General features: G+C 42.7%; 2 protein-coding genes across 3 annotated transcripts in view; both read left to right on the top strand.

The window, feature by feature from the left end:
• Positions 1 to 20,989, top strand: part of LOC311051093 (uncharacterized protein) — a gene marked incomplete at its 5' end in the record, with an annotated part of 64,831 nt that overhangs the window by 1,893 nt on the left and 41,949 nt on the right. The window contains one exon of the mRNA XM_084065486.1: positions 11,087 to 11,425. Coding sequence (XP_083921612.1) covers positions 11,087 to 11,425 — 339 coding nt within the window. The remainder of the gene's footprint in view (positions 1 to 11,086; positions 11,426 to 20,989) is intronic.
• On the top strand, positions 12,951 to 20,901 carry LOC311051094 (serine/threonine-protein kinase/endoribonuclease IRE1-like). 2 transcript variants are annotated; one of them, XM_084065488.1, is made up of 11 exons: positions 12,951 to 13,071; positions 14,723 to 14,845; positions 15,542 to 15,580; positions 17,160 to 17,672; positions 17,799 to 17,947; positions 18,028 to 18,081; positions 18,260 to 18,480; positions 18,629 to 18,752; positions 18,968 to 19,065; positions 19,290 to 19,447; positions 19,897 to 20,901. In XM_084065488.1, the coding sequence occupies exons 2-10, from the start codon at positions 14,728 to 14,730 to the stop codon at positions 19,396 to 19,398; spliced, it is 1,425 nt and encodes a 474-aa protein (XP_083921614.1). In that variant the 5' UTR covers positions 12,951 to 13,071; positions 14,723 to 14,727; the 3' UTR covers positions 19,399 to 19,447; positions 19,897 to 20,901. The 2 variants fall into 2 exon arrangements, with proteins under 2 accessions (XP_083921614.1, XP_083921613.1); XM_084065487.1 differs by lacking the exon at positions 12,951 to 13,071 and adding an exon at positions 13,422 to 13,547.

The following is a 20,989-nucleotide window of genomic DNA, read 5'->3' as shown; positions in this document are numbered from 1 at the left end:
ATATGCTTCTGTTGGTAATCACTCTTGTTTTGAGCAACCTGTCAGCACACACCTGCTGAGAGGTGTAAATCTATGGTTCCTCAGTTAAGCAAGGGGTCTTGGGTTGTTGTCTTCCTTCTTGACTTCACCAGTCTCACAGAACCTGGTCCTAAGTTTGCAAATGGTACCTGGGCTGACACCAAATAATGCTGTCACTCTGATTCACTTGCCCTATTTCACAGGCCTCATCCTGAAGGGACAAACATGGCATCTTTCCATGGGGCAGTGTTGCTGCTTGGAGCATACACACTCCAACTTAACAAAGTTGCAAAACCCATGTTCAGGTGCCAGTCACTCACCTGTGAGGCAGTCACACACCTGTGACTACTGGCACACACCTCTCAGCAGGTGTGTGCTGGCAGGTTGCTCAAAACAAGAGCGATTACCAACAGAAGCATATTGGGTGATTTTGGCACATTTTTTGGAGGCGCTACCCACACGTTTAGCTGTGTTGCTCATTCCACGAATGCACGATCCTTACAAGCTGTACCTCCTTGTAAAGGTGACTAATCAACGGTAAAAATGATATAAAACACAATACCAATTGGTTTTATTAAAGTGGAGATATAATTGACCGAAGTTAAGTTTCCAAACTTTTTTTGAGCAGTTTATTTACTATGAGGCCAACCCGGATGTTTAGTAAATGTCCAGCGAGAGGCGCTGTTTCACCCGTGCCGACCTGTGAGTTCAGAAAGAATTTATTTTAACGCAAGCCGATGGGTTTTTACCAACTTTCAGACTCGATTTTCTTACTGTAATAAAAATTGTCATAAATTCTATATGCTTCCAGTCGCTAGTTTAAAGTCTCCTTTCAATCATCAGGATATGCGTTTTGCTAAATTATGGTTCTATTTATTAAAAAATTGACGATAAAGTAGGCTATTCTCTAGGAGGGGCGGGATGATTTGATTGACACGCTACACAACCAATAGCATTCATTCCCCGCCCCCCGCTCTTGATTGACAAGTTACCCAACCAATAATGGTCTGAACTCATTCTGACGCGTAGTGAAAGATGGCGGAGCCACAGTCTGCAGCAAAGGATTCATTTTCGGTCTGTAGAAAGCAGCGGAGGGGGTTTGTCCATCTCATTTATACAGTCTATGGTGCGGCGAGGCCAGCGGAGGGGGGGGGGCTGTTTCTTATTGGCTTTTCATGTCTTTGGTCGTATTCTGGTTCGTCTTCATGTCGTAAAATCGGGGCGTTTTGAGAATATTTAAGGGCGTGTTATTTAAATGACGCTCGTTTCAGCCGTGACATTTATCAACGCTGGGACCAAGTGTAAGCTCGGATCAGCTGTGTAGGATGCGTTGATAAATGTGACTTCGACGTTGGTGTACGCCGAATATATGGAAAAATATACGGCGGTTTATACGCTGCGTTGATAAATGAGGGTGTCTAGGGTCTCTTGACAGTCAATCCACTCTCCCATGTAGGCCTACCCAGTGGTGAGCTGTGGATTTTTGAACTATGGGTACTCTATTTTATGACGTCACGTGCACGCGCGCGGGCACGTGCGTGCGCAAGCATGTGCACATAGCCACTCAGCTCAGTGCTAGTTGAAATACTGTATTCAACATGTGATTATTAATGTATTTATATTTCTTATTATTTTGTTGCATTGTTAATTTGTTGTTTTTATTTTTGTTTCAATTAATTAATTATTTTTATTTTCCTTTTAGTTTTATATAAATGCCCTTTACATAGATTCACCCACACATAAGTGCTTAAAATAATCAGTCAACTTGTCTTTACTTGAATTACTTTTTTTTAAGACTTACATTGCTTTCAAAACAGTGTTTTTTAAAACAAGTAAAAAAAAATAAAAAAATACGCTTTTGCTACTCACCAAAACAAAGACGGTTTCATGGAGTTGAAAGCCTACTTTACTAAATGGGAACACTGTGAGCCCCCACCTCACGTCTAAAATACACTTTTTGGACAGAAAAGAAAATATTTCACCGGAATTAAAACCTGTTTTTGGTTACTCCACAGTGCCCTCTACAGATCTGGTCAATGGAATTTTCCTATTGACCAGATTCTTCCTTCCGGTGAAATATTTTCTTTTCTGGCCAAAAAGTGTATTTTATACGTGAGGTGGGGGCTCAGAGTGTTCCCACTTAATAGAATAGGCTTTCAACTCCATTAAACCGTCTTTGTTTTGGTGAGTACCAAAAGCGTTTTTTTAAATTTTACTACAGACGAGAGGCTGCGCTACCGCGGTACGAGGGGAATGAATCTAAAGTACCATAGCGTTAAGGAGAACTCATTCTAACGCTATGGACCAGAGCTAGATAAGGATACATTTGTGAGTGTCTGGTAGGCTACCAGCTCTTGTTATGCAAAGCAGCCAGGTTGAGGCCATTGTTTAAGGTGTTAAAAACGGCTCGCCCCTGAAGGTGCGTTGTTGTGTTAATGATTGACTTCTCGCGGGCGGCTGACGTGTGTGCTCGCGAGTCCAGCCCCCACAGTCTCAGAACTAAGGGTACGCCGTACCCTCCCGTACCCCCTACAGCTCAACCCTGGGCCTACCCGCTCTTACCACTGTGTGGTCCCGGATAAATATAAAGCCCAGTGATTCTATGCTCATTTGAGAAGTGGTTGCTCTCTATTTTAATGACGTGACGCGCACGTCGCTTAACACCTACAGTACAGGTCACACAATGGACAATTGATATGCATATAGGCTAATTCCTATGTTAATGTACCTGGTGTGAGTCGGGAGCCTTTGTAAACTTTGATGAAGTGGAATTTAAAGTAGTTTTAAATCTATGCGTGTGCCTGCGCGTCTGGCCAAATAAGTGGTTGCTCGGCGTGCAACCCCGTCCACTGAGCATTGCACCCCTGATAAAGCCGCTTAAGTGTTGCAGAGCTTTTTCAAAGATATCATCAAATGCAGTAGGCTTAGGCTACCGCGGAAACATGGGTTAATCGGCGCTGAGCGGCGTTGCCGTTAAACATTTTAAATCATTTTTTAAAACTTTAGCTTCGCTCTTCGCTCTCACTTACCATGTCCCTCCCCGGCTAGGAGGAGGTTAGATATCGGAGGCTTTGCTGAACTGAACTGTTACTGCATTCTTTGATTTGGAAAGTGTGTAGATTTAATGTTATTTAACAACCCCTCCGGGGTGTGTGTGTGGGTGTGTGTGTGTGTGTGTGTGTGTGTGTGTGTGTGTGTGGGGTAAGATGTCCTGGAAGGCAAAATCAAAATGAGATCTAAACATCTGCCCTTATTTCAGGATATCTTCTATCACTTGAAATTATGAGTAAGCAAGGGACATAAAAATTACATCTAAAACGTTTTTGGAAGTTTAAACTTGAACAAATAATGTAATAACACATTTCCCTTGCAAATAGTCTTATTTTCTTATAGCCCCTACGGTACCTCTCCCTCCGCTATGTAGGCTAGCTCCGAGATGAGGTCCCTCTTTAGTTTCTGCCGTAGCCTATGCGGTAGACATTGTCGCACATTTTCCACTTTACATGTTTCTTACCCCTTTCTGCACATCGTATCCAAAAAGTAAAGCATTTCCGCCACTCATATGTTTTAAGTTTTAGCTGGCAATAAAATCTCTCCAATATCATGGACATTAGAGCATTTCTAATCCCGAAAAAGCGAGTGAGAGTGGACTCAGTGGAGGATGATGACGGCGGGGAAACCGCGGCGGCGGGCCCCGTCCCACAGAGCAGCAATGAGGAAGAGGGAGATATAAACACGGCCTTCGAAGACTTGGAGGAGGACGCTGTAATCCCAAATATAGAAGATAACGAGGACACAAACTCGGATGAAGAGGAGGATGAGGAAGAGGGGGTAACGTTGACATTAGTGGTGTCTTCTGCAGAAGAGTCAGAGTCAGAGAGCGACCAGGAACAGCCGAGGACGACAGAGAGAAACCTGCCTGAAAATGTAGCCAGAGTAGCAGCAGCTGGAGCTTTTACTGTCAGGGCGCCGGCGCAACCAGCTACTTCCACCACCACCACTAGTAGAAAGAAACCTGTCGGCCCTGTGGATTTAAGCCAGGATCCAGCTGAGGGGCCGAGGCGACCTCAATTAAGCTCTTACCCTTCTAGAACATTTGGATCTCAAGCAAGGGCGTTTACTAGCTCTTGGTACAATCTACACCCATGGCTGGAATACTCGGTCACAGTTGATGCTGCTTTCTGCTTTGCATGTAGACATTTCTTTCAACATGTACCTGGACACCGCAGTGAAAAGACCTTTAGCCATATCGGGTGTCGCAACTGGAGAAAGGGAGGAGAGAAATTCAACGGGCATCATTTAGGTCATGCCCATAGACAAGCTATGGAGGCATGGAGTGAATTTAAGGTGAGAGTGAAAAGTGGGTCAAGGATTCTAACTCAGCTTGACGCTGGACATAGCAAGATGATACAAGATAACAGGCAGTACATGCGAGCAGTAATAGAGTCACTGCGTTATACAGCTTGTCAAGTTATTGGGCAAAGAGGGAACAGAGAAGATGATCAGGCCACCAACAGAGGCAATTTCCTTGAATTCTTGACTGTCATTGCAAAGTTTGACATTACAACGAAAAAGAAATTAACTAGTGGGCCTCGAAATGCAAAATATGTTCACCATGACATTCAGGATGAATTATTTGACATTATGGCTAGCATGATACGGCAAGAAATAAGCGATGAGATCAGGATGGGAATGCACTTTGCTTTAATGGTAGACGAAACTAAGACGTTAGTAAAAAAGAACAGATATCTATTGTTTTGCGTTACCTAGTCAATGACCACATTCATGAAGAATTCTTGGACTTAATTGCTGCAGATGGATTGGATGCACAGTCTTTACTCGAGTCAGTTAAACAGACACTGGCTAAGTGTAACATTGACAAAACTGCATGCATCGCCCAGTGCTACGATGGCGCATCAGTTATGTCTGGATGCAACAATGGTGTACAGCAAAAGTTTCGCCAAGAAGTGCCGCAGGCACTTTATATTCATTGCTATGCCCACAGGCTAAACTTAGTTTTAGTTGACTGTGTACATAATGTGAAACCAATCGCAGAATGTTTTGCTCTCGTACAGATGCTGTACAAGTTTGTTTCTGGGTCTGTAGTTCACCAGCTGTTTATCGAGAAGCAACGACAACTGGAGCCCACCAAACAGGTAGTGGAACTGAAAAGATTATCAGACACGCGATGGGCCTGTCAGTACTCTAGTCTGTGGGCAATAAAAAAAAACTCTGCCTGCTATCACAGAGACTCTGGCAGATGTGAGCGAACAGTCAGATGCTAAAAGAGCAACTGAAGCAAACGCACTCATTGGATTGATTAACGGACAGTTTGTTCTGCATGTCACTATGCTGGAAAGCATCTTCAGACTCACAAAAACCCTATCCGATCACCTACAGTCTACAGATCTGGAGCTGGCATCTGCCAATGATCTGGTCTGTTCAGTTATCGATATCCTAAGCGAGAGACGCAGCATTGAATCGTGGAATGCAATCTGGGAATCTGCCGGTGGAATGTGCACGTCACTGGGCATTGAAATGCAGAGACCACCACCGGTGAGGAAAAGAGTTAGAGCACAACCACGTCAGCTGCAGGACTTTGTGGTGGACAGCCAAGCAGGCCAAAGAGAGGTTTTAGAAATGTCAGATGACTATCGCTGCCACTGTTACTTCCCAGTAATCGACCGATTGGTGAGTGAATTGAACAGACGCTTTTCGTCTGAGACCTGTCACATTCTAAAAGGCGCAACAGCCCTCAACCCGAAACACAATACATTCATGGATAAAGATTGCATTCGTCCAATGGCTAAACACTATGGGATAACGGAGGAAAACCTATCCGCAGAACTTCACCAGGGAAAACGACTAATTGAAAAGAAAAGACAAAATGGGCATGTCGTTAACACCACCCATGATGTGCTGGTGCTATTAAAGCCATACAAAGAGTCGCTTGAGGACTTATACAAACTTGTGTGCATCTCAATGACACTGCCCGTCACCTCAGCTTCGTGTGAGAGGAGTTTTTCTTGCTTACGCCGACTAAAGACCTATCTGAGGAACAGAAGTGGAGATGCTCGAACCAGCAACCTGGGAGTACTGGCCATCAGTTCCACAAGGACCAAAGCATTGGACGTCGACGCTGTGATTGACCGCTTTGCTGCAAACCACAACAACAGGCGGATCGTTCTCCTGTGACTTGTGAGTACATAATTAAAATAGGTATACAATGTAACTATTAGCCAAAGTTTTCAGGTAATTGTAGTGGAGCAAAAGTACAACATTATTGGAGAGAAGTTGTTTTCGTTTCCTTCCCTTGCTGTTCCCCACAAATTAATTTGTTGGTTTAAATGACATGACATGATGTTTTTTTGCATAGCTATACGGGCAGCATTTAGCCTGTGTGTGAGTAGTGTATATTCCTATGTCCATGGCAACCTAAGATGGCGTAGTAGTATTTGATTCTAGCCGGTGCTACTGTTGTTTTTGCTCACAGTATTTTGTAAATCCACTTATGTGGTGTCCTCGTTTACATTCTAGGTGGTAACTGTTTTTTGTGTGTGTGTGTGTGTGTGTGTGTGTGTGTGTGTGTGTGTGTGTGGGTGTGTGTGTATGTGTGTGTCGGTACGTCCATTTACTCTGCAGATCTCAAAGACAGCACCGAACCAAAGTTAGTTAGTGCACTGTGCTCCCTCTGGTCGGTGCCCAAGGAAGGAACATTTTTGACCATTTTGTGACATTTTTGGACTGTCTGTGATTGTTTCACATCTTTGTGATGTCATGTAGCCTATAACACTAAACATTTTGTATTGTGTATAATAAACTAGGCTCATTGAATCTCGTTTGTCGTATAATCATTCATTATTGTTTGTTGCCAAAATTCAGTAGCCTCTGCTTTTTTCTTTTAATTGTTTTGATAATAAATCGTTAAAATCAGGCAAAAATTAGAATTAAATAACCTAACCCTAACCTAACCCTAACCCTAAAACCGAAATAGAGTAAAGGAAAAAAAGTACCAAAACCCACCCAAAACCGCACATTTTTCGACCCGAACCCGCAAAAAAATCGCGCGCGCACGGGACACATGTGCGCGCGTGCATGCGTCAAGCCCCCGCTGGAAAAAAGTCAGCCCCCACATAGCCCCCCCTGTCAGAATTCTCTGGAGCCGTCACTGCAAAATAGGCTAGAATAGTACTTCAGACAATTTATTTGCTAAATTATTCACATGGTTTTATCCATTGGCAAATCACCAACATGTGTGATATACATTTTTAGATCTGGGTACATTTGCAACAGTCATTCTAACCGGACGTGTAGAAAAAAACATTTTGTTTTGCCGGTCAACAAGAACAACAACAACAACAACATACAGCACGCTGGCCAGTGTTGCCGTGTCTGTTTATTATAAGCAACTCTGGGACTTTGTAAATATTGGTAGTTGCAGGTTACTTTTTTTGGGCTTATTTTTAAATACATAAATAAATATGTACTTGTCCACAGACCCTCATCGGAAATTATGATTTGGGCCAGGGACCCCTTTACCAGATTTGTGCTGTTAAAAAGTTTCAAAAATATTCCATACTTTTTTTCTCAAGATTTTTTTGAAAATAGCAGATCTATAATCTCACAATGCGTTGTGAGGATGTTCCGATCACGTTTTTTTGTTCCCGATCAGATCCCGATCATTTGATTTTGAGTATCTGCCGATACCGATTTTTCCCGATCTTTAAAAATGTTTAAAATATTTTTAATTAATTATTTATGCATGTGAAATTTTGTAGCAATAAAAGACAATATATCTCAAAACACTGGCTGACAGTTGAATTATTGCCAACAAAAGAAGTGTTAATTAAGAAATGAAGACAAATACTGAATCTCTGAACATTGGCTTGCAGTTATTGCACATAGCCAAGATAAAATAATAATATTAGACTTGTCATTCAGGATGGAAAATAGCAGGACATATATGGGGCCAGTCACTCTTGTGCAGTTCTGTTTGCCAAATTATGCCAGAAGCATACGATGTGGATATAAAAAAGCATGTTCTGGACACTGCAAATGCTTTAAGTTTGGTCTGCACACCCCTCTGTGGTTGCAGTTGCTAGTACACTGGCCTGTCACTTGCCCAGCCACCAATGTAAATGAAAATGTGTTTATAATGACTTGATAACAAAACAAAAAGTAAGCACTAAGCTTTACCAAGCTAATAAATCACTTTCAAATGTTCCATAAATGGATTCTGTGTATGGTAATTAATACGAGCTACAAGCTCATGTGGATAAACCATAAGCAGATGCACATTTCTGCAATTTATCGGCAGCCATATTGGAATACATGCCGCCATATTGGAACCTAATGTTATTTTTTATCTTACTTGGTAGGAATACCTCCAGAACATATTCTATTATATTAAAACTAGAGTTTCGGGGGGCTACGCCCCCCTCAACCCCAGCCGCGCACGGGGCCCAGCGTGGGTGGGTGTATATTGGGGTACCCAAATCACCGGAGTAAAAGTGTCCAAAAGGAAAAAAAAAAAAAAAAAAAAAAAATGTTAATAGTGATTGTTACTTTGGTGGTCCGCGGACCCCCTGGTGGTCCGCCGACCCCTGTGAGTGTTGGGACCCCCGGGGACCCCCCTGGAACATGGCGGACCCCTTCGGCATTTTTTTTTTTTTTCATGCACGGTTTGCTTGTTTCTGTCGCTTGTTTTTTAAAACCTGGCAGCAAACTTGGCAACCCGACTGACATCACTGACCTGTCCTTGGTATTTGTACTTCCGGGTTGCATAATGATGACATCACTGTCGAGTCCTGTGGTGTCATGAACCTAGCCAGGTTTGTTTACCAGATTACCGTGGGCAGCGTGCTGTGCTGTGCTGTGGCTGTTTGTTTTTGTGTTTGGGATGAAGATGGCACGTGAAGGACGGACATATTGTGATCGAGACATGAGTGAAGTGAAGGTAACGGCCTGGGTGGAACAAAGGAGGTACGTAAGAAGGGGGGGGGGTTGAAGCAAAGGAGCTGTGTGTGTGGTGTTGTGGAGGACATGGGCAGAGTGCAATGGCGGCCGCTCGTGTTGTTTCGGCGAAACCCGTCGCCGTGCGGTGTCGGTGGTGTGCACGGTAAACGGTACGAAGCTGCCTCCCCTTCCGTTTTGTCCGACATTTGGTGAGTAGAATTAATTATGTTGCGCGGTGGAAAAGGTGTAGTGAGCAATGAGATGTCCCCTACGCGACGCGTAAATTCAGCGCGGCCGCCGTGGCGAGTCAGTTGGCGACATGTGGTCTGGCGGTGCGTTGTTTATTCGATAACAGAGCTGTGGGGTGTCGCACCTAGGGTGCGGAAGTCGCTCGCCATTTATATAGTTAGATAAGCCCCAGCAAAGCGATATAGGCCAACACATTGGCCCAGCTGCAGACATTTTGAAAACTGGTGGTGGCCATCTTGAAAAATTATCAATTAGGGTCATATGAAGGTCATCTGTGCCAAATTTCGTGCTTGTATCACCAAGTGCACTATGGTATCAATTTTCCGCCTTACTATGAGGAGAGAAGCGTTTTTTTCAACTCGTTGGATAGATTTTATTGTACGTTAAAATTTCAAACATCTGAGAGCATTTCAGAAAACCTTTACTTTTTGGATACGATGTGCAGAAAGGGGTAAGAAACATGTAAAGTGGAAAATGTGCGGAAAATCTTCACCCAAACGGCACCGACAAACAAGGAACCTCATCTCGGAGCTATACAGCGGAGGGAGAGGTTCCGATTGGAGCTAGGTTCATGTGGTTAATATAAATAAAAGATAAAGGTCCTATCACACAAACAATTTGGAGACCCCCCCTGCTGTAACTCTGTCTCCCTACTTGATATTCAGTTGGATAATAAACACACACACACACACACACACACACACACACACACACACACACACACACACACACACAGAAAGTTAAGAACGTCAACCCATTGTGAGTGTGTTGTGCACGCTCGGCCACGCACCTGTGTGTGTGTGTGTGTGTCAGACTGACTCAGACACACTCTGGTCACGCTGAGACACATTGACACCACGACGTTGGTCCACCTCTTAAAGTTTCCCCCCATAAACTTTACTTGAAAGTTACATTGAAGAAACTTTAATAATTAAGAAAACAGCAAAAGTTTTTATGTAACATTGTCTGTCTGAACAGGAGCACAGCTCTGCTACTTCTCTCTGTCCGTGCGGTTGTAGAAAGTGCGGAGGTGGAGGAGAGCAGCCTGTAGCTGTAGCTCCGCGGCCTCCGCCTTTAGCTGTAGCTCCGCCTCAGCAGATCTGCAAGACCACTACGCGTAGCTGATGCAACGCGGTGTGGGTTTGTAGATCAGCTGTGTTGTTACCTGCACGACACTGGTGTACACCGAAGCAAAAATAGGCTCTAGGACATAGCGCGTTACAGAGACTTTTCCTCCAGGCATACGAGGTGTTTTAGAATACTTCTCCTATGACGGTGTTAATGGTGACTTTAAGACGTGAACATGGTCATTTTCGTTTTGTAACGTTAAATAAAATAATAAAGATGTTATTAATAAAATATTTTTAAAACATATATTTTTTTTAAATTCTTTTTTAATTCCCGATCCCCGATCTTTTTTTGCCGATTCCGATCTTTTCAAAATGACGTGATCGGCCCCGATCACCGATCACGTGATCGGATCGGGACATCACTACAACAATTTTCAAATAGCCCATGTCGGTTTAAAAAATATTCCATACATTTAGCTTTTTTTTTCTCAAGATTTCGTTGAAAATAGCGGAACTACAAGCTCACAATGCGATGCATCGCGACGCGTTGTGAGCTTGTAGATCTGCAATTTTCAAATAGCCCATGTCTAGGTTTAAAGTGGTCTTGGGATTGGCCTTGGTTTCTTCTTTTGGGCTTGTTTTCATAAACACAAAATCTAAAATCTGGCAACACTGATGCTGAAGACTTCATGATGTTCCGTTTTGAACAGGGTTAGGGTTTTGAACAGCAAACATCTATCTAAATAAAGATACATTTTAGAATTAATAATAAATCCATTTTGTTTTGTTCTAAGGTCAACCTCAGGTCATGGGGTCTCAGCCTGTTCTGGCCAAAGTGGGGGATAATGTGATCCTTCCATGTCACATTAAACCTCCTGTCAACATGGAGAGGAAGACACTGGAGTGGAAGAGACCTGACCTCAAGCCAGAGTTCGCTCTCCTCCTACAAGATGGACGTTACATTGCTGATGAACTGAACCCCTTGTACCAACGCAGGACATCTCTGTTTCATGAGGAGCTGCAGCATGGTAACATCTCTCTGAAGCTGTCCAGGGTGAAGCTCTCAGACGAGGGGACCTACAAGTGTTTTGTTCCACACCTGAAGAGCAGCACTTTGATCCAGCTCCTTGTCGGTAAGATGTAATGGTCAATATTATAGACAGGAAAACAAACTACTGCTGATCAACTATTTTCAGCAGTCGCATGAAACCCTCATTTTTAACGTTTTTTCCAGACAAACGCAGCAGTTTCCAGCTCTTCTGAGAAGAAGATTTTTACGTCTCTAGCAGTGATTCTAAACCATTTTAATTTCAAGGACCCCCAGTTTGACATGCATTAGGGCTACGGACCCCCATTTAATGGCATTTATATCGCTGGTACCCCAATTTATATTGTAAATGCAATGTTAATTTAACTCGTGAGTGTACAAATGGGTCCATTTGGTTCCATTTGTACACAAGTTACAGACCCATAAGGGTCCATTTGGTTCCTAACTATATATCATTTAGCTGGGGACCCCCTGGAACTCTCAAGGACCCCTGGGGGTCCCCGGACCCCACTTTGAGAACCACTGTCCTACACACTCGATATTATGGAAAACTCATATTGAAGTAGTTTCAAATGTTCATAATTGATTATCAAAAAACAGTTTATTCAGATGTTTTCCCAAAACAAATGAAAATCAAACATCTTCCCAGTACAGTCGGGGCGTTTCCAAAAACAATGTTCAGCTTTAATGTAGCATGTAGTCACTCTCCTATGTTGTCTAAAACAACAACAATGTCAGGTAATCTAATCACAGTGAATGTGTGATAGGATAGAGAACAAGTGGAGTGTATGGCTTACCACCTGATGAAAGTGTTCCTCCAGCAAGGAGAGCCAGATGAATGAGGCAGAGTGAGCAGATTAAATAGTCATAGTAAACAAATTATCCTGTCAGGGTTTATTTCTCAACAATAACATCACTCTGTTCAGGCTCTCTGCTCTGTGGAGCTGGATCTGACCTCATGTACAAGACAACCCACAACCCATACAGAACATGAACCCTCTACTGGACTGACTTAAGTCCATCATTTAACTAGGCAACCACATTGAATATACCACAGACAACAGACAGACAGACAGACAGACAGACAGACAGACAGACAGACAGACAGACAGACAGACAGACAGACAGACAGACAGACAGACAGACAGACAGACAGACAATTATGTGTATTATATGTTTTACAGGGTCAGTGTCTCATCCAGTGATCTCTTCAAATGGACCATCTTTGACATGTGATTCTGGGTGCTGGTATCCTGAACCTGAGATGTCTTGGCTGGACGGTGATGGAACCCTCCTCTCTGCTGAACCCTCAGTGACAGACAAACCTTCACAACACTGTTACATTGTCCAGAGTAACGTGACGGTGACCCAAGCAACAGACCTGACCTGTAGAGTTCACCTGCCACACATCAACCACACTGCTGACATACAACGTTACATCTCAGGTAATGAATGTTTACATCACTGTTTAACACCTTGTAGTAAACATATGTTACATCAATGTTTACATCACTGTTTAATATTTACATCACTGTAAACACATGTGTCTTTGTCTCACTGTAACACTGTATTCACTGTGACATTCTACTGTATACACTAGGTTTGGGTCAGAATAATCAAATATTTGAGCCGCCCGCTGCGGCCTAGCGGTCCAGGTGCATACCACATATGCTGCTATTCCAGCTTGACAGCGTGTCGCGGGTTCGACTCCCGATCCCGACGGCCTTTGCTGTGAGTCACCCCCCCATCTCTCTCCCCATTTCCTGTCAGCCCACTGACCTATCAATAAAGGCAGAAAAAAGCCCCAAAAAATATCTTAAAAAGGAATAATGAAATATTCATTATTTGCTCCTGGGGTTCAAAGTCGATTATTAAAAAATATTTTATAATTTAATGAGTCGCCAAGTTACGTTAGAACTAACCTGACTCTGTCAAATGGAAGAAGCTTACGACACACATTTTGTTTCACAGCCTACTTCCATCTGAGACTCCTGAAGCAGAATCGATGACAGACGGCATTTTCACTTTTTCAAGCTAGTTGGCAGGTGATTGGATGATCCCGCCCCTAGCAGCCGCTGATTGGTTCGAACACGCAGCGGTTCGGGCAGCGTTACTCCCTGAGCGATCCCAGACCTCCTTCCTGAAATCAAATGCAAATGAGATTTCCGGAGGGAGGGGGTTTGCCAGGCACCATTAGAACAGGCAATGTAAGACTCTACTCAAAACATATATGATAATATATGAATTATGGTGCGAAACCACTTTTAAAGCTTTATGTTTTATAGCTAATAGTTTAGTTATAGTGCTGGATATGGACGGCCATTTAAAGCCACGTGGACTCTTAAGCCTGATTTATATTTATATAACTGTGTCCCACACACAAAGTTGCACAGAGTTGCATAGCAACACTGACTGTTACAGTAAAAAAGACATAACAAATTATTAGTCATCAGCATAATGATCATCATCATCATATTTTCGTAAAGCTTAATGAATGGAGTCACAGAGTTGCATAGCAACACTGACTGTTACAGTAAAAAATAAACTATTCCATAAAAAAAATATTAGTAATCAGCCAATAACGAGGCGTTAAACAGTAACTTCTGGCATATTTTATCTATGAGTCAGTGACCATCTCCAGTTTGTGGATTATTTTAGCACATACAGTAAATGTAGGTGAAGGGCAATTTGATTATACGTGATGGCTTACAAATTTTATAAGCTAAAGAATACATGGGCAACTGGCGGCCCGGGGGCCAAATTCGGCCCTCACCTTCACTTAATGCGGCCCACAGGTTAATATGAGAATAGTCGCACTGCGACGTGTTTTGAGCTTGTAGATTTGCTATTTTTGCTACTTTTGTGTGACATAGAATGGCATTCATTTACGAAAAAATAAATAAATCCGGAGATAAGAGGTGTCTGCCCTCTGACAGTATATGTAATGTGTTCCTCTGTAGTGAGTGTGTAAATATAGTGGTCCTCTGCATCATTAAAGTTACATCACCTTTGAGCTAACGGATAAATAGAGACAATTCTATAATAACTCAGACATACAAATGAAAAAGCACAACATACAGATATATTACCCCCCCCCCCCATCCCATTCCCCTTGTGCCTTGTGATGGATGACCTTGGGTTCCAAGTAATAGTTGTCCTTTATGATGGAAGCTAGACAGATATAATGTTCATTTATTAATAATGAACATTTATGCACAGTGACTTAATGTACCATGCTGTACACATACATGGCTGTTAATGGAGACAGGCAGGACTCAAACCTGTGAGCTTTGGACCACGGGACAGTGACCTCTACCATTTAACTCCACTGTTGATTTGATTGATTGTGTTATAACAGTTGTGTCATGACTCTGTGTTTCAGATGATATGATTCCTACGGGAGGATCAAGTGGAGGAGTGATCGCAGGGATTGTTATTCTAGTGATCTTCATCATCTTGGTGTCAGCAGTATTGGGATATTTATACTGGAAAAATAAGCAAGCTGGTAAGTCTGGAACTGATTTATAGACTAACGAACAGTACTAGATGTCTGTGGCCAAGTTTACGTTTTTAACCAATCACGTCGCTTATACAAGGTCACGTGAGGGGGTTGGCCTTAGCTGTCTTGCAGTCTTCCATGGTGATTGCTATTGGCTGTGTCACCAATTAAGGTGTCTACATCACAGTGATGTTGTTGTATGGGTTGGACTCACAGACTAGAGAAAGTTACAGGAACTGAAACCTCTGTGAAGGATGTGAAATACCATGTGAAGTGATGTCACAGAACACATACCAAACGGTTTATTAAAATGTGTGCAAATCTATGAATCTAATTTACCTGGAAGTAAATGTACCTTTTAACAGGCCCCTCTAGACCCCCCTATAACTGTGGGGGGGTTTGTATAGTGTTCCCTGATGTTGCTTAAGAGTGGAAACATTAAGGCCACATTTAACTGTATTCTAATTGTTGTTTGATGATTATAGTGTCTCCACACAACCAATCACTGTCTCACATCTCTGCTTTGACAGGAAAAGGCCCTACACATCAACCGTGCGCACGTGTGTGCGTGTGCGTGTATACAGTATGCGTGTGTGTGCATACGTGCACACACGTAACTATTTCCTGTGTATGTAAGTGCATGAGTTCTACACTCTACATAACTATGCATGATATATAATCCAACATGTCATATTGTTTCAGGTGCAGCAGCGGCAGACCTAGAGGAAGAGGTTCCACTAGGTGAGAAACTTTAATTATAATGTATATTTTTATATATAGGGGGCGGCCATAGCTGAGTGGTTAGTGAGCCCTGGGGAGCCAGAGGCCCTGGTTGCCCCAGGCACGATTCCAGGCCAGGTCAGCAAATGTGTCGATGAAATGAAATTTGTCCCTGAGCAAGACTCTTAACCCCTAATTGCTCACAGGCCCTCATTGGAAACAAGACCGCAAGGACTTTCATGAACGGACCTGTTAAAGGAATTATCCTTATCCTTATTTGATCATATTAATTATATTGATCATATGAATTATATTGATCAAACATGTATTCATGCATGAAATGTTGATATTGTGTTGAGCAGAGATGGGTAGAGGAGCCAAAAACTTCTGATCCTCTTTCAATAATCATAGGTGTTATAATCACCAGTGTTAGTTGCAAATATGAATAATATATGAATATAAATGTATAGGCTAGTGTATATCACATTATGTATTACACTGATGTTTAATACCCCCAACACTGCTGCTGTCAAAGTGTAAGAGCCTCACATCACCATGCTCTCTTTGATTGATTGATTGAATACTGTATTAACATGTTTATTAACAGTACAGGTAGTAATCGTCAAAGGTTATGCTAAAAGGATAACACTAAAAGCCCCAGGGGGCTTTTTTTCCATTGTGGTCCATTGTACTTAATTAATCCTTAATGCATATCTCTGCTGTCGGGCACCAGCTATGTCCAAAATAATGAAAAAACAACCAAAAAAAACCTCCTCATCAAATGTGGTATGGTGACTTTATACATGGTCAGATACTTGAATTCAATTCAAACTTTATTCCAGGCACTCAGGGCTCCATAGAGTACATACAAATAATAGACAAAACACATTAAACTATAAAATCATAAATAGAGGCTGACTCTTCAGTGTTAACACAGCATAATTCGACGAAGAGATTGGCAGTCGACTCAGACACCCCTCGACTGATTAGTCGACTATTTGAATAATCAAGGCCAGGCCTAGTGCCTTGTTTTAGATCTTCATGGCAGCCAGCACAAAGGACTGGATAAGTCTATTTAACTTCCTCCTGGGGTAAATGAATATCATTATTACCCCTCCTGCTCAGTTACCCTACAATCTCCCTGTGGAAGGGGTAGAACGGGTCAACATCCAGCTTTATCACACTTAGCCAATCACAGAAGTCTGCCTCATCGGCCCAAGCCAAGCACAAATTGGAGCTCAACTGAGCTCAATGTTTTCAAACTACGAAGTCAGCTCCCAGGTTTCTTGTGTGTGTGTGCAGGGCCGCATTAACCGTGGAACTTAGTGGAACTTGTGTTCCACGGCCCGCAGCCTGCAGGGCCCTGTGAGAATTGTGTATTTAATTTTTGTGTATTTAAAAAAAAAACGTTGATTTATATTGGTCAAATAGAACCGAATTAGACCCCGAAAAATTTCGCGCGCGTGCATGTGCGTGAAATTACGCCACTGGGGGGGCCTTTGATTTTGTGGTGTTCCACGGCCCTGAGGGGTCTTAATGCGGCCCTGTGTGTGTGTGTGTGTGTGTGTGTGTGTGTGTGTGTGTGTGTGTGTGTGTGCAGGGTGTAGCAGTGATGAGAACGATTGCACCCCACCAAAACCACGATGGAACCCAGCCAGTCGAATATGGAGGCAACAGTATGAGAAGCTTTCAAAGCTTGACTGTGAAGTTATCAAAGTTGGGAGTTTTCTGTTCGGGACAAACAAGGAATTCCTCATAGGAAAGGGGAATAATGGAACTGCGGTATTCTTGGGGTTAAGAAATGATGGCACTGAAGTCGCAGTGAAGAGAATGGGTACGCTCTACTATGAAGACTGGAAGTATGATGCAGGATATAACCAGCTTGTCGATTCCTCAATTGTACAATATGTTGACTGGGCAGAGGATAAGGACTTTGGTTACCTTGCTCTTCAGTTATGTGAATACAACCTGGATGAATACACCAAGGAACACAGCCTTTCTGAAATGGAGAGGAAACAGCTTGCACGTCAGGTTCTCCATAGTTTAAGTGTTCTTCATTGTCAGAATCCTCCAATTCTCCATCGGGATATCAAGCCCCAGAATGTCTTGATTGGTAAGATACCAACAAAAACGAAAACAGTACACTACAAACAATAAATATTTGCTGGGGTTTTTTGTTTGCTGGTTCTTCCCAGTCTAAAAACATGTATTATATGGGTCTACACAATGTGCCTTGCAGATACTGATGCCAAAGCAAAATTGGCAGATTTTGGAATAATCCAACCACCAGAAAGAAGAACACATACAGGTACAGGAGAGAGATGTGATCAATGCTGGATGGCTAAAGAGATGATGATTGGACATAAGGATAAAACAAACACTGATAAGGTTGTTCTTTATTCTACGTGGGTATTTAATTAATGGAAACAACATAAAATGTTCTTACATACTTTATATTCTTTCTTAAGGGGGCTGAGACTTCAGTGATGGATGACGCATTTACAAGCAGCAGTGACATCCAGGTTGTTATTTATTCTGCATGAGTATTTAATGAATGAGACTTTAGTGATGGATGAACATGGTTGTATCCTTTATAAAAGAAGCAGTGATATCCAGGTTGTTAATTTTATTCTATGTGAGAACAATTTAATTAATGACAATAAAAATATATATGTAATCATTGTCATGCTCATTCTTAAGGTGGCTGGGATGTTGATATATTACATCCTTTCTGGAGGCGAGCATCCTTTTGGCGATGACTGTAGCTGTAAACTCAACATTCGTGAGGGAAACTCCATACTGGATCGTGTTCAGGATGTAATTGCTAAGCATCTCATTGAGTGGATGATCAATGCAGACCCAGAGAAAAGACCTACAGTGGAGAAATGCTTGGATCATCCCTGCTTCTGGTCAAATAAGAGGTATGATAGAAACAGTCAAACATTTTACTTTCCACATATTATTCATTCATTCATTCAATGATATGTAAATAGTATTTCAGCTCAACTTAATCATTTTGATCCAGTGTTTTTTCTAGCCTAATGTTTTCCGTCTTTATTTATGTTCCAGGAGAGTAGAGTACTTGAGAACGGTGGGAAATCAACAGGAAGTAGTAAGCTGTCCAGATGATGACCTCATCAGAGCGTTGGACCAGCATGCTGAGCAGAGACAGTTCAACACATGGAAACACAAGGTGACTTTATTACTAATAGAAAAAAAAATAGATAAAACCACAATGTTATATTTCTATACTTAATTCTATGCCTTGAATTAACTTTGTGTATGAAATGTGCTACACAAATACATTATACAAATACATTTGTTTTATTTTCAAGGTCACTAATGCATCATTCCAGGCTCACATCCATCTTTAAGTCCATTTGATGTTTAAGTTGTATGTTTTTCCAGTTCCCACATGAGTTGCTTCAGAAGATGGATGGAATGACGTCCTACCCTGAGAACTCATTTGGACTGCTGCACTTCATACACAACCTCCATGATCAATAGTAAGTTGCATCTATATTAACATTGCGTAGAGAGAGGCAAGAGAGAGGTAGTTAAAAAATAAATACAAAATAAATCCTCCTTATGGAGAAGTCATGAAGACCGCTACACATCTTTCAAATGTAGAATTTATAAAAGCCAAAGTTTGATCTGTGTGTGTGTGTGTGTGTGTGTGTGTGTGTGTGTGTGTGTGTGTGTGTGTGTGTGTGTGTGTGTGTGTTCACAGTGCTGAGGATGCAGCTCACATTGACCTGATGGAGATGTTTCCTGGTCTGGTTGGAGGTGTTTACAAGTTTGCCCAAGAACAAGGCTGGAACTCCAGTAGCCTTGCGTAGCCAGACTAGAGTGCATTTTGGGGCGGTGTAACCGCCCCGTATATGTGAGGTTAGGACATTGACTAATCCTGCACTGTGATTGGCCACCAGTCTACTGTACACCCCTAACCCCTACACATTCAATGCAAATACCAGTCTACACCCCTAACCCCTACACATTCAATGCAAATACCAGTCTACACCCCTAACCCCTACACATTCAATGAAAATACCAGTCTACACCCCTAACCCCTGCACATTCAATGCAAATCTATATTTTCTTTAAGTGAGCTTCCATCAGTGTGATGACCACTAGCTGTAATGTGATTGGCTGACTTTATTGGTTGACTCTATTCAGGACTGTGATTGGCTAGCGAAACACATGACACATGTGCATCCCTATGAATAGGACTATGGCACTTAAAAAAAAACACATGTGTTTTTTTTTAAGTGAATCATGTGATGACCACACACCGCCCACTTCACACTGGGTGTGATTTTCTTTTTTTGCACTCGCAGATTCGTCTGGTCCCAGGCTAGAACTGGAGGTGGCCAAACCCGTCACGTCCCTTCTTACAGCTGACTTCAACGCCACCGTACCAGCTCCTCCCTCGTCACAGGGCATCGTCTGTAGCTTTCACCAGTCCGCTGCATCACTTACAGCTCACAGTCAGCATCCCTTGCCCCAGCATCCAATATCACTTCATCCAACGATGTCAGCTGCAGCCTCTTCAGCCCAGCAGCCAGTGCCCCCTTCACCAGCGCTGGTAGTCACATCTACCCACACTACTAACGCTGCTCCACAGGCACTGTCAGCCAGGTTCCAGGTCCCTGCTGCACCTCATCCGCAGCCACCTGCATCCCATGGCCGTGTCCCGGCCCCCGCTGCACCTCATCAGCTGCAAGTATTACATGCTGTGCCTCTCCCGCAGCATTCTACACCTGCCCAACCTGCAGGACAGCATTCAAAGAGCAGATGTCAGCAACAGTGCTGTATGATTGTGAAAGTCCTTAAAAGAGTAGTTTACCCAAAAAATATATATTTTCCTCTCCGGCCCCGTCACTCCACCTGTCCCAACTGCTGTCCCACAGTCTGGGATTTCCCACCTGCTCTCCTGCTTCACCAACACCACGCAGCAGGAGGTTGAGGATATTGTTGGAAGGATGAAGCCCTCTAGCTGTGCCCTGGACCCCCTTCCTACCACCCTAGTCAAATTCAACATCTCTGCAATAAGTCCCCTGATCACCAAAATCATCAACCTCTCCCTCCAGACCGGCCACATTCCACCCGCTCTTAAAGGGCAAGACCACTTTGGTAGAGGTTTGGGTTGTGTTGTTACCTTGCCATGATGTAACTCCAAAGGTGGGCAAGAAATAAAAAATAATTGCTCCATTGATTAGAAATTGATCATTCAAAATATGCTCCTCATTGACTTACATTGTACGGTAAAACAGCTCTTAAAGTCACTCTTTTGGGGACTAAACGAACGCAAACAAAGTTGATTCAGACAATATAGAACATCACCAAACCCAGTACTGTTTTTTTTTTTTAATAAAAATGTCAACTTCCTGTTGATTTTGCCATTTTTAATAAGTAGAAAACCCGGACTGG

The sequence above is a fragment of the Gymnoscopelus microlampas genome, assembly GCF_963454915.1.
Source record: "Gymnoscopelus microlampas genome assembly, chromosome: 8".
NCBI lineage: Eukaryota > Metazoa > Chordata > Actinopteri > Myctophiformes > Myctophidae > Gymnoscopelus > Gymnoscopelus microlampas.
This window is presented reverse-complemented; position numbering and strand designations above follow the sequence as displayed.

Excerpts from the sequence above, each read along its gene's own strand:
- LOC311051094 (XM_084065488.1), top strand. The coding sequence starts at position 14,728 with ATGATTCCTACGGGAGGATCAAGTGGAGGAGTGATCGCAGGGATTGTT. Across the intron at positions 17,948-18,027 it reads ATAAAACAAACACTGATAAG|GGGGCTGAGACTTCAGTGAT; the intron begins GTTGTTCTTTAT and ends TTCTTTCTTAAG. Across the intron at positions 18,753-18,967 it reads TCAACACATGGAAACACAAG|TTCCCACATGAGTTGCTTCA; the intron begins GTGACTTTATTA and ends ATGTTTTTCCAG.